Source organism: Nycticebus coucang, chromosome 22 (genome assembly GCF_027406575.1).
Source record: "Nycticebus coucang isolate mNycCou1 chromosome 22, mNycCou1.pri, whole genome shotgun sequence".
In the NCBI taxonomy this organism is placed as follows: Eukaryota; Metazoa; Chordata; class Mammalia; order Primates; family Lorisidae; genus Nycticebus; species Nycticebus coucang.
In genome coordinates, this window is record NC_069801.1 from 9,121,941 (window position 1) to 9,136,115 (window position 14,175).

The following is a 14,175-nucleotide window of genomic DNA, read 5'->3' on the forward strand; positions in this document are numbered from 1 at the left end:
GGTACTATAAGATAAAGTGCTGCTTTAGATAAAGTGCCTTGGGAAGATCTTCTAAGGAAGTGAGAGCTAAACCGAAACTTGGAGGTAGAGGGTAAGCAAACTTTAGAAAACGATAGTAGGAAAACCATGCCAGGGAAATTCAGAAGCCCCGAGGAGGAAGGGCTTTGCCCCTATTTGAGAACACTAAGGGGGCTCCTGTGTGGATGATGGCAAACCTGCAGGAGAGGGGTATGTGGCGAGCTTGGAGCATTTGGTAGTGTACAGATTATTCAGGCCTTGGAGGTGGTGCTAAGAAGTTTGTTTTTATCCTAAGAGAAAAGGATGCCACTAAAGGAAGGAGGTCTGTGACTTAATTTATGTTTTCTTAAAAGATCGTTTTGGCTGCTATATAGAGAGTATATTGTCAGGGGCAAGAGTGGAAGTGGGAAAGAGTTCTCTGAGTCTCTCACCTTTATCCTCATCCTGAGAGTCAACTGAAGGAAAGTCAGTACCAATTATGTATACAAAGTGGCTATGTGGAAATCTGTGTGATGCAATGGAAAGGTCAAACGATTTGGTGCCAGAAATATCTACATTTCACTTCCAGCTTTTCCACTTACTAGCTGTGTGAATGAGGGCTTCTCTTAACTTGTTTGTAAAATTCGAAGGGATAATACATAGCCTTTAGAGTTTTAGGAAGGAGTATGTTTGGTGCTATGTAGGAAGGTTCTACAGATGGTCTCTTATGGGTGCCAAATAGAAGGTTTCCTCTTCCCTTTCCCTAGTGGTGACCTTTGGTGTGAAACAGAAAGTAAAGGTGGCTGCCTTCCATAGGGAGCCTAGGGAGCCTCCCAACATCCATACCTGCTGAGCGCAGCGGGTATCTGCTTTTACGCTGCTGATCAGGGCTGGGTGAATAGAGTCATCCCTGCTGGCACTGACTTAATTGTTTCATTTCTCAGAAGGGAGTTGACTTTAGGGCAGGGAACTCTTCCCATTTGGTAGCTTTTTGAGCTCCTGATTCTTTGATTGTAATTGTCTTTAAAGGATTTTGAGTGAGAGAGAAGCATTGATAATGTAGTGCTGGCTGTGGGGTCAAACAAACCTGGCCATTGACTAGCTATATGGCTTTACCAAGGACTTCTGTTCTCAGCATCTTCATCTATAAAACTAGGACAGCACTCATAAGGTTGTAGGAAGGATTGCAACAAAACTCTTAGTTTAATACCAAAGGTTAGAAATGAAAATGGAGTAGCTTGTCTGATTTAGTTTTGGCTTTGCTGTCTTTTTACGTCCTAGGTAGACAATCAGCTCATTGGTACCACTCAACCCTTCATGCTCTATGTGACTCCCCTGAGCAATGAGAATGAGGTCATTGACACGGGCCCTGCTGTGCAGGTCAACGCCGTGAAGTTCCCCAGTAAGAGCGCACTGACCAACATCTACAAGGTAGGCTGGGGGGGAGCACGCTGACCAACATCTACAAGGTAGGCGGGGTGGGGGGAGCACACTGACCAACATCTACAAGGTGGGCTGGGGGGGAGCGCTGAGCAACATCTACAAGGTGGGCTGGGGGGGAGCGTGCTGAACAACATCTACAAGGTGGGCTGGGGGGAGCGCCCTGACCAACATCTATCTACAAGGTGGGCTGGAGGGGGAGCGCGCTGACCAACATCTATAAGATGGGCTGGGGGGGGCGCTGACCAACATCTACAAGGTGGGCTGGGGGGGAGCATGCTGACCAACATTACAAGGTGGGCTGGGTGGGGGAGCACGCTGACCAACATCTACAAGGTGGCCTGGGGGCGGGGGAGCGCGCTGACCAACATCTACAAGGTAGGCTGGGGGGGAGCGTGCTGAACAACATCTACAAGGTGGGCTGGGGGGAGCGCCCTGACCAACATCTATCTACAAGGTGGGCTGGAGGGGGAGCGCGCTGACCAACATCTACAAGATGGGCTGGGGGGGAGCACGCTGACCAACATCTACAAGGTGGGCTGGCGGCTGGGGGGGGAGTGCACTGACCAACATTACAAGGTGGGCTGGGGGGGGAGCACGCTGACCAACATCTACAAGGTGGGCTGGGGGGGAGCGCTGAGCAACATCTACAAGGTGGGCTGGGGGGTGAGCGCGCTGACCAACATCTACAAGGTGGGCTGGGGGCGGGGGAGCACGCTGACCAACATCTACAAGGTAGGCTGGGGGGGAGCGTGCTGAACAACATCTACAAGGTGGGCTGGGGGGAGCGCCCTGACCAACATCTATCTACAAGGTGGGCTGGAGGGGGAGCGCGCTGACCAACATCTATAAGATGGGCTGGGGGGGGCGCTGACCAACATCTACAAGGTGGGCTGGGGGGGAGCATGCTGACCAACATTACAAGGTGGGCTGGGTGGGGGAGCACGCTGACCAACATCTACAAGGTGGCCTGGGGGCGGGGGAGCGCGCTGACCAACATCTACAAGGTAGGCTGGGGGGGAGCGTGCTGAACAACATCTACAAGGTGGGCTGGGGGGAGCGCCCTGACCAACATCTATCTACAAGGTGGGCTGGAGGGGGAGCGCGCTGACCAACATCTATAAGATGGGCTGGGGGGGGCGCTGACCAACATCTACAAGGTGGGCTGGGGGGGAGCATGCTGACCAACATTACAAGGTGGGCTGGGTGGGGGAGCACGCTGACCAACATCTACAAGGTGGCCTGGGGGCGGGGGAGCGCGCTGACCAACATCTACAAGGTAGGCTGGGGGGGAGCGTGCTGAACAACATCTACAAGGTGGGCTGGGGGGAGCGCCCTGACCAACATCTATCTACAAGGTGGGCTGGAGGGGGAGCGCGCTGACCAACATCTACAAGATGGGCTGGGGGGGAGCACGCTGACCAACATCTACAAGGTGGGCTGGCGGCTGGGGGGGGAGTGCACTGACCAACATTACAAGGTGGGCTGGGGGGGGAGCACGCTGACCAACATCTACAAGGTGGGCTGGGGGGGAGCGCTGAGCAACATCTACAAGGTGGGCTGGGGGGTGAGCGCGCTGACCAACATCTACAAGGTGGGCTGGGGGCGGGGGAGCACGCTGACCAACATCTACAAGGTAGGCTGGGGGGGAGCGTGCTGAACAACATCTACAAGGTGGGCTGGGGGGAGCGCCCTGACCAACATCTATCTACAAGGTGGGCTGGAGGGGGAGCGCGCTGACCAACATCTATAAGATGGGCTGGGGGGGGCGCTGACCAACATCTACAAGGTGGGCTGGGGGGGAGCATGCTGACCAACATTACAAGGTGGGCTGGGTGGGGGAGCACGCTGACCAACATCTACAAGGTGGCCTGGGGGCGGGGGAGCGCGCTGACCAACATCTACAAGGTAGGCTGGGGGGGAGCGTGCTGAACAACATCTACAAGGTGGGCTGGGGGGAGCGCCCTGACCAACATCTATCTACAAGGTGGGCTGGAGGGGGAGCGCGCTGACCAACATCTACAAGATGGGCTGGGGGGGAGCACGCTGACCAACATCTACAAGGTGGGCTGGCGGCTGGGGGGGGAGTGCACTGACCAACATTACAAGGTGGGCTGGGGGGGGAGCACGCTGACCAACATCTACAAGGTGGGCTGGGGGGGAGCACGCTGACCAACATCTACAAGGTGGGCTGGCGGGGGGGGAGTGCACTGACCAACATTACAAGGTGGGCTGGTGGGGGGAGCACGCTGACCAACATCTACAAGGTGGGCTGGGGGGAGCGCGCTGACGAACATCTACTAGGTGGGCTGGAGGGGGAGCGTGCTGACCAACATCTACAAGATGTGCTGGGGGGGAGCGCTGACCAACATCTACAAGGTGGGCTGCGGGGGGGAGCACGCTGACCAATATCTACAAGGTGGGCTGGGGGGGGAGCGCTGACCAACATCTACAAGGTGGGCTGGGGGGGAGCGCGCTGACCAATATCTACCAGGTGGGCTGGGGGCGAGAGCGCTGACCAACATTACAAGGTGGGCTGGTGGGGAGCTCTGATCAACATCTACAAGGTGGGCTGGGGGGGAGCGCGCTGACCAACATCTACAAGGTGGGCTGGGCGGGAGTGCGCTGACCAACATTATCAGGTGGGCTGGGAGCGGGGGAAACATGCTGGCCAACATCTACAGGTGGGCTTAGGGTGGAGGGAGGTGTGCTGACCAACATCTACAGGTGGACTGATGGCGGTGGGGGTGGGGGGCTCGGTGGAGCTGGTGGGTCAGGGTTGTGCCAGAAGGTTGATTTGTTCCATCACAGCCAAGCCTCAGAGCAACGGTGTGGTGTGTGGATGGGAGTAGTTCTTTAGGAGTTAAGCCACATGTAACTTCATAGATTGTTTAGGGTAATTTTTAAGATTCTTCCTCTTGGCACAATTCTTCCTCAATTTGTGTTTTCAATGACCTTGCTGGTGATAGTTTGATAGTACTGAATCCATAGGGACCAAAGTCTGTATTCATCAGAGTGAAGTCACTGTAGGAAAGTATAGCATCTTCTAGATTGGTCAGAATCAGGCATGATACAGATCTCATTAAAAATAGAATAATCCTGGGCCAAGCGCAGTATCTCATTTCTGTAATCCTGACACTCTAAGAGGCTCAGAATTTCAAGAGCAGCCTGAGCAAGAGCGAGACTCTGTCTCTACTAAAAAGGGAAAAAACTTGGCCAGGAGTGGTGGCTTACATCTATAATCCTAGCACTTTGTGAGGCCCAGGCAGTGGATCACTTGAGCTCAGGAGTTCAGAAACCAGTCTGAGGAAGAGCAAGGCCCTGTCTCTAAAGAAAACTAGCCAGTTGTGGCTTCCCATCTAGCTACCTGGGGGGCTAGGCAAAAGGATAGCTTGAACCCAAGAGACTGAGGTTGCTGTGAGCAATGATGAGAGAGTTACACTCGGTCTCTCAAAAAAAGAAAAAAGGTCAGGGGCAGTGGCTCACATCCTAGCACTTTGGGAAGCCCGGGTGGGTGTATTGCTTGAGCTCACAAGTTCGAGACCAGCCTGAGCATAAGCAAGACCCTGTCTCTACTAAAAATAGAAAAAAGAACTGAGGCAAGAGGATTGCTTGAGCCCAAGAGTTGGAGGTTGCCGTGAGCTATGATGCCACGGCACTACCCAGGGCGACAGCTTGAGAGACTGTCTCAAAAAAAAAAAAAAAAAAGAAAGAAAAGAAAAAACTGGTCAGGAGTTGTGGCTCCTGTAGCCCCAACTACTTGGGAGGCTGAAGCAAGAGGATCACTTGAGCTCAAGGGTTTGAGGTTGCTGTGAGCTATGATGCCATGGCAGTCTACCCAGAGTGACAGAGTCACACTCTGTCTCAAAAACAAACAAAAAAATAGAGTAATTCTGAATATTGGTAAAGGGATATGAGGGAGTCTGACCTTGGGACAGACAGACTGCTCTATAAGTGACCACACTGTTTACTAGAAGAGATAGTTTAAAAGTGATAAACTCCTTCTTGGAGAGGTGTCTGTGTACTCGTACAAGCTGTTACAGTAGTAAACTCTGGAAAAGTGGAAGCCAATTAAGTGGTTGCCTCCCATACTTCTAGTCGTTTGTCACTAGCACCAGTGGGACCAAGCCTGTAAACAGTCCTCAGATCCAGTCATGCAGCTCCTTAAACTGTTGCCACCTATCCGAACATTGCACCATAAACTTCCATCTACCAGTGTGGTGCATCTAAAGCTGCAATCCTGAGTAACGAGGCCCAGATGCCCCAGGAACTAAACAATAGGATGGTGAATTGTTGACCAAACATCTTCTGGAGTTTTGGGTTAATTGTAGGGAGAGATAATTAAGAAATAGCTTGGCAATATGATCATGAAATCATGTGAGTAAAGAAACCATATACCAAGCCTTCTTAGACACATAAGTTCCTTATGGTGTTCACACAGTGAATCACAATGTCTTTATCTCTAGCACTTGATGATCACAGCTCAGAGATTCACGGTACAAATTGAAGAGAAACTACTCCTCAAGCTGCTTAATTTCTTTGGCTACGATCAAGCAGAATCAGGTAATGTAGGATGCTTTGCATTTGTTATCTGGGAATTTGGCCCAAGGGTGGTGAGTTTTTTTGTTGTTGTTGTTTGAGTCTCACTATGTTGTCCTCGGTAGAGTGCTGTGACGTCACAGCTCACAGCAACCTCCAACTCTTGGGCTTAAGCAATTCTCTTGCCTCAGCCTCCCGAGTAGCTGGGACTACAGGCATTTTTTTGCTGCAGTTGTCATTGTTTTAGCTGGCCTGGGCTGAGTTCGACCCTGCCAGCCTCAGTGTATGTGGCTGGCGCCCTACCGACCGAGCTAAGGGCACCGCCTCAAGGGTGGTGTTTTTTAGTCTATAAAAATAGGTAGCGCCTGGATGCCTGAAAAGCTCCTTTCTACTTCTGCATCTGAGCTAGTTCGTGTTTCAGCTGTTCTCTTTCAATCTATTACTTGTTGTTTAAGTTATATCTCTGAACTAAGACAGCTGCTCAGAGGGTCTTCTGGTATCCTGGAATATCCTGAGGTAAGCCTTTGGGAAGCAGTAAACTATTTCTCTCTGCTTTGCATTTTTTGATTCATCATTTAGCAAACACTTGGTTTCCTAAACTTTGTTTATTAAACAGACTCAGGGCCAAGAATCAGAAATCCTTTCAGCAGTTCCTTTAGTTGAGAAAATAAAATTGGCTAGCCTCAGTTTATCAACTTGCATTATCCATACCCTTATGGTTTAAGGCAGGGGTCCTCAAACGGCGGCCCGCGGGCCACATTAAGCGGTATGATTGTATTTGTTTCTGTTTTGTTTTTTTACTTCAAAATAAGATATGTGCAGTGTGCATATGAAATTTGTTCATAGTTTTTTTTTTTAAAACTATAGTCTGGCCCTCCAACGGTCTAAGGGACAGTGAACTGGCCCCCTATTTAAAAAGTTTGAGGATGCCTGCCTTAAGGCGATTACAAAGATTTCTAGTTACTTTACTCTCTTCTTTGTAGGGGGACGTAAGATCAGCTATTGAAAAACCTAAATTTTCAGCAATGCTACAGAAATACCCTGTTTCCCCGAAAATAAGACCTACTTACAGGAAAGATAAGACGTCCCCTGAAAATAAGACCTAGCGTATCTTTGGGAGCACACCTTAAAATAAGACACTGTCTTATTTTCAGGGAAACAGGGTAATTTAGTTCTTGTCTATTTTAGGGTCCTCATTATGGAATCTCTTCCTGTTTTTAGTGCTTCTAGATGGACTTTTTAGGGCTGTGTGTACAGCTTAGAAAAAAAATAATGCTCAGTCTTTTGAAGCTAAACTAAATATTGAGTCTGAAGAAATGATAAGAAAGAGACTTTTATTTTTATCTGCCCATATTGACTAGAAAAAAAAAGTCGCTGGGAATATGTGTAACATATGTACATACATACACACAATGCAAGAGAAATGTTTTGGTTCTTTTTATCCTAGATTTAGAATTTAAGCTTTAAGAGTATTTGGGATCAAGAGCAAGATTCTGTCTCTTTAATGCTGTGTTTTCTACTTCGGGTTGATACGCCAGTATCCATTCTGTTTTGGTACCTTCCTGGGAAGTTTTACTTTAAATTAGATTGAACATGATTTTCTTATAAGTTTTCCTATAAGTCACTGTAATGAATTTATCCCTGAGCATTGTGTAGTGTATAGATGTTTGTGAAATCCTTATCTGACTTTCACTGGAGCATCTGTCTCCTTCCTATAGCTCTTTCAGTGTCCTTAGGTGCAGCTAGGTAGGCCTCTGTCGCAGTGTCCTTTTTCTATGAGTAGACCTGGTAATAGCTCACACCATGTATTTATTTGATATGTGCAGGCTCTCTGGTTTTATTTTAAGGCACATGAAGCCAGGGGAAAATATGCTACCCAGATGGATGTGGCTATAACAAGAAGTACAAGGAGAGCATCACTGTTCAAGCCCATGTTAATCCTTCACGCTACATGAGATAGATAGCAAGTAAAAAATTTGCCTTGGGCTTGGCGCCTATAGCTCAGCGGCTAGGGCACCAACCACATAGACTGGAGCTGGCTGGTTTGAATCCAGCCCAGGCCTGCCGAACAACAATGACAACTACAACCAAAAAATAGCCGGGCGTTGTGGCGGGCGCCTGTGGTCCCAGCTGCTTGGGAGGCTGAGGCAGGAGAATCGCTTCAGCCCAGGAGTTTGAGGTTGCTGTGAGCTGTGACGTCATGGCACTCTACCCAGGGCGACATAGTGAGACCTTGATTATCCCGTTTAAATAGATGTTCACCATTTGGGGAGAGGGTCCTGCTTGTAGTGGTGTCAGTTGCTTATAGCCTGCAGCTGATCCTTTTTCAGGCATTGTATTTCATTCCTATTCATTACTTAATTGTTAATATTGTTCATTATGAGTTAGTTAAATTGCATTCTAACACCTTATTTGGATCATCTTCTGAAAACAAATTCTGATAGTAATAGTAACAATAATAGTTTCTAGAAAGCCATTGCTCTCAGATAACACCTGTGCCCTTTGGCTTTCCTACCTGGATTATTTTTTCTGCAGATGGTATCTGCTAGCTGGCTTATAGTCACAGGCTCACAGTTATAGCTGGCTTAAGAGACTAAGTTAGTCTGATTTTTTGATAAACAACACAAAACAGATCTACCTTCACACACACAAAAAATGGCATCAGAATAATATCTACCTACTAAACCCTCAAAAACTAAGTTGACAGATGTTTACATTTTTTGATGAATTTTTCTCAGCGTGAATACAAGTATCTGAGTCATGAGACTAAGGAAATGCCTTTTTTTTTTTTCAATTCTGCCTTTGCACCAGAGGTGGAAAAATATGATGAAAACCTCCATGAAAAGACAGTTGAGCAAGGTGGAACACCAACTCGATACTACTTTGAAAATCTCAAAATTAGCATTCCTCAAATCAAGCTAAGTGTGTTTACCTCCAATAAGCTGCCTTTGGATCTTAAGGTGAGTTGATATTTGGATAAATTGTTTTAAATGACTTTTCCTTGTGAAACAATGGGTGTGTTTACTGTTTGCTTTTTCTGTTTGGCGTCATTGTTCATAGCAGATACTTCTATAGGTTTCCTTTTTAAAAAAGATTATCGACTCATATATTTCTGTCTTTTTCTAAATGTTTGAATATGACTTTGCTAAAGATCAAGGAATAGCACAGAGAATTACCTAAAGCCCATCTGCTCTCTGTTTATCTCTTGGCTTACCTCAACAGAAAAATCCTCTTTCCTAAAGTTGCTCCCAGACTTAAGAGAAAAACCACAACCTAGACAGTATCTTTCCTTTATGTTAAGATCTGCCGTCCCTCCTAGTTCTCTCTTCCTCTCTAGTATCCACCTCTTCTTAAAGAAGACTCAACCATGTGCCCAGCTTCATACCTCCTTGATAGGTCTGCCTGAACATGATATTCATTTTTAACAAGAAAATGTATTTTAAGTAAAGGAGAGGGCTGAGATTCAAAGGCAAGCCTAATAACCTAACATCTATATTTTTTCACTATATACATGTTGCCACCTAGAACATAAGCAATCAGAGATTTTATTTATTTATTTTTTTATTGTTGGGGATTCATTGAGGGTACAATAAGCCAGGTTACACTGATTGCAATTGTTAGTAAAGACCCTCTTGCAATCATGTCTTGCCCCCATAAAGTGTGACACACACCAAGGCTCCACCCCCTCCCTCCCTCCGTCCCTCTTTCTGCTTCACCCCCTCATAACCTTAATTGTCATTAATTGTCCTCATATCAAAATTGAGTACATAGGATTCATGCTTCTCCATTCTTGTGATGCTTTACTAAGAATAATGTCTTCCACTTCCATCCAGGTTAGTAGGAAGGATGTAAAGTCTCCATTTTTTTTTAATAGCTGAATAGTATTCCATGGTATACATATACCACAGCTTGTTAATCCATTCCTGGGTTGGTGGGCATTTAGGCTGATTCCACATTTTGGCGATTGTAAATTGAGCTGCAATAAACAATCTGGTACAAGTGTCCTTATGATAAAAGATTTTTTTCCTTCTGGGTAGATGCCCAGTAATGGGCAATCAGAGAATTTAAATGTGTGAGTCCTCAATGATGTCTTTGCTCAGTAGACAGAGAAATTAAAATTCAAAGTGTCTTGTTACTCAAACCTGTTTAGCTGGGTAGTGAGTGATAGGAGTGGGAGTGGAACCAGGTGATGGTTAGAAAGTCTTTTCTGGCTGGCTCATTGGCTCACACCTATAATCCTAGCTCTATGGGAGACTGAAGCAGGTGGATCACTTGAGACCAGGAGGTTGATGCCAGCCTGGGGAACATAGTGAAACCCCTGTCACTGCAACAAATTAAAAAATTAGCTGGGCATGGTGGGGTACACCTGTAGTCCCAGCTACTGGAGAGGCTGAAGTGGGAAGATCACTCAATCCTAGGAGCTTGGAGGATACAGTGAACTGTGATGGCACCACTGCACTTTAGCCTGAGTGACAGAGCAAGACCCTGTCTCAAAAAAGTCTTTTCTTTTGAGTCAAAATCTGCCTCCCTGTATCTTTTTCTGGTTCTTTCTCTATTGCTCTTGAAGATGGTTCCTGTGGTGCCTTGTCTAAGATGCTACCAGATAGTCTCTCTTTCTGAGCAGGAAGAGCTAGAGATAGGAGCGGAGAAAGCACAGATCTTGACCCCTAACTCCAGGTGCCCGTATGGGCTGTGCTGGTAACACCAGGGAGTAGCACAGCATGCTGTGACAGACCAAGAGCACACACTCCACTCTGTCTGTTGGAGGAGGCAGCCACTTGGCTCCAGCTGCTTTTTGTCATGGTGGAATATAAATCCAGTGTTCACATCCAGATTTTTCATCTTCAGATTTTTCTTTTTTTTGAGACAGAGTCTCACTATTGTTGCCCTCGGTAGAGTGCCGTGGCGTCACAGCTCACAGCAACCTCAAACTCTTAGGCTTAAGTGATTCTCTTGCCTTAGCCTCGCAAGTAGCTGGGACTATAGGCATCTGCCACAACACCCAGTTATTTTTTGGTTGTAGTTGTCATTGTTGTTTAGCAGGCCTGGGCCAGGTTTGAACTTGCCATCCCCAGTGTATGTGGCTGGAGCCCTAGCCACTGAGCCATAGGCGCCACACCAGATCTTCAGATTTTTAAGGAGAAGCCGGAAATCTGGATTTTTATGTGGAATCTCCTGGTTTTTAAACATTGGCAACCAATTCAAGTATTTTTGTTTTTTGTTTTAAACCTTGTGGGCCTAACAAAACCCATGTGTGGGCCTCATGAGGCCCATGGTCTGCCAACTCACAGCTTCTGAAATAGACTTACAGGTAATGAGACAGTAGTCTGGTCCATAATCAGATCATATTTGGATAAGGGTAGGACAAGAGTGACTGCTTCTTTGTGGTGGCAAGCTAGGGATGAGTGGCTGGGAGTGCTGGTCAGGTCTGTGGGGACGAGTGGCTAGGAGTGCTGGTCAGGTCTGGCAGGCACTAATTACTCCTTCCACCATCCCAAAATAGTGCAGAGTGCCCTTCTGCACTCAGAGCCCTGCCTGCTTAATTTGCTTTAATTTCATGTTTCCCAGGAGATGGAAGATACTTATAGTTATCTTGGGACTAAGGGGAAAACCATGGGAAAACCACTATCTTGCTAATATCCACAAGTATCCACTTGACATATGTGACCCTTTGCAGTGGGTTTGTTTGATAAAGTATATATTCTCCCAGAACACTTGGCACTCGCCCAACAAACCAACGTTAAGCATTTCCAGAGAGTTGAGGACTTCTTGTTTTTAAAATCATATTACTAAGAAACACAGATACCTACCTATTCCTTTCAAATGACTCCCAGCAGAAAACTTACCCAGACTGGCAAAATCTACATGATTTTCTGCAGTTGAGGTACCTCTGTTCTCCCTGTTAGCTGGTATTGATGCTTATGTGTGCATTCTGCATACAATAAACTGGAATCACTTAAGTTGAATGTTTCATCTGGCACCGTATTGTAGGAACATTTTCAAGGCATTTTTCAAATCATTGTTAAAAAAATTAAATGGAGCAGCCACATTACGAGATGTGGGGAGGGCGTCCTGAATGCAGAAGATGATGTTTCCAGCAGGGCGCTTCAGAGTTAAATTCTCAGCTTGTGGAAGGCACTGTTTTACTGTGCCTTGGGGTTCTCCTAGTGGAGTCTGGGACTCATAAAATAATGTCATTTATTCGAAGAGTTTTCTAACAGAGTAATATGCCCTTATTAGTAGCTCTTTTAGAAAGAGCAATATGCTCTTTTAACTGAATATATAATGGCTAAAAGTATATGCTTAGAAAATGTAGTCCTTTCCCTGAACAGGAATCACAAGAGTCTGACTAAAAGGTAACCGTGTCTTTGGTATTGAAGGAATAACTATCTTGATTCTCCTGACTCCAGGCCAGAAGTGAGGCTGTCAGAAATCTCAGGGGGTCTCTTCAGGTTTACACTGCGGGCACATTGTTCCCAGATATAGTGTCTGTTCACCTGCTGTCTCAATTAGATCCCTTACTCTGTGATGAAGAGAGGGGGTAATAGTCCCATTTCACAAATGCAGAGAGGGGAGAGCGCTCCTCCCCCATCCCTGTTCTCTCCGTTATTCTCCCCAGTTTGCATGCCAGAGAGTGGCATGGTAATATTGAAAACGCCAGGTAGTTTATATGTGCTTTTGTGTTTTTTTTTTTTTTTAAGATCAAAAGCAGCCAGGAGCCTTTAAAAGGTTTCACAAGGTGGCCTACAGCAGCCCTTTTTCCATTTAGAGCATTGGGGTATTACAAAAGAAGGGCTTTAATTGAGCAATCTAGTCTGGAAGAAAACCCACATTTTAATGGTCAGAGTGAGAGGGTGGGGGTAAGGGGGAATTTCAAACAAAGACACTATTTAAAAAGCCTAAAACTGTCTTCTCAAGGCTTGAAATAATTTGTTGGGAAACTTCAGATCCTTTACTTTTTTCCTCCCCTCCCTAAATAAAAACCAGATTTGTTAAAAGGAAAAAAGATCCAGTATTGTTAATTGTATTTCAGAAAGTGCCAGAGAGGGAAATATCCCTGTAGTTTTAAACATTGTCCCAAGAGGGAAATAGGCAAATACCCTGCTTCACATAAACAGTCTCTATGTACCATAAATAAACCTTTAAAGAATGAATTCCAGACAGTTTTGTTTAGTGCAGGATAAACTAAGAAAGGAAAGAGCATGGCCGAGGGAATAGCTTGTGATCTGAGACCTTATGGTATATAGACAGATACTTTTTCTTTCAACTCTGTAAAGTTTCTGGAAGACTTCAGCACTTTTTTCCTGGGGCGGTAGGAATAGACAGTTTCCTATTTTATTGGGAACTTACAAGCATAAGGTTGCTTTCTCCAGAATACGTTTTATGACAGGAAACTGCTACTTGAGTAAATAAGCATCCACTTTGTATACTACTGTATCTGATTAGCCATTTCTGTACTACAAGGAATGCCTAGCTTGCTTGGCTCTTTTCCTACTTTGACTGACCGGATCAACTTGAAGGTGGCAGGAGAATTCATACCAATAGGCTGTATCTCAACTTTTTCAAATGTGCGAGTTCCCAAAGCAGCAAATGACTAGGTAAAGATAATTTTTAGTTAAGGGCCAGAATATTTGCTGGATTCAGATAAAGCACCATAGTCATTCAAAAGGGGCATGTTGTTTACCGTGAAGATTCTGATGACTTAGTAGAGGGTGGTTACTGCACGTGGTTCTTCCCTGGTTGGTTGCTGTGAGGAACTGAGGTTAAAAGCTTTTTACCTTAAGTCTTTGTTCTGATCTTATTTCCTCTCTCTGAGAAGAAAGTAATGCTCAGAATGGGCTTGGCAAAACAAAGCACTGACCCAATTGTCATCATCTGGCTTTCCCAGCATATTTATTATATGACTCTAAGCAAAGCAGTTAAGCTTACTGTGCCTCAGTTTCTTTGTCGGTGAAATAAGGAAAATGAGACACTCACTCACTTGATCATCCCACAGCCTGAGGATGGGTGAGGTGTGGGTGCGTCAAGAGCAGAAAGTTTCTCAGGAAAAATAATATACTCCTCCATTCTGGCTTTTGTCCTTTATATTAAACCTAGTAGGTTTTTGTTGTGAAAATGAACACGTCCGAGTCTGAAATCTGCTAGTAGCTAACTATATGAATGTAGGCCATCCACTTTTCTTCACTTTTATTGATTGAT

General features: G+C 45.9%; 1 protein-coding gene across 7 annotated transcripts in view; it reads left to right on the top strand.

Moving 5' to 3' along the window:
• The window catches only part of VPS13D (vacuolar protein sorting 13 homolog D), a 295,192-nt gene that overhangs the window by 171,834 nt on the left and 109,183 nt on the right, over window positions 1-14,175 (top strand). For all 7 annotated transcript variants that reach the window (XM_053575043.1, XM_053575036.1, XM_053575039.1 and 4 more), the window contains 3 exons: window positions 1,279-1,428; window positions 5,904-6,000; window positions 8,788-8,936. In XM_053575043.1, coding sequence (XP_053431018.1) covers window positions 1,279-1,428; window positions 5,904-6,000; window positions 8,788-8,936 — 396 coding nt within the window. The remainder of the gene's footprint in view (window positions 1-1,278; window positions 1,429-5,903; window positions 6,001-8,787; window positions 8,937-14,175) is intronic.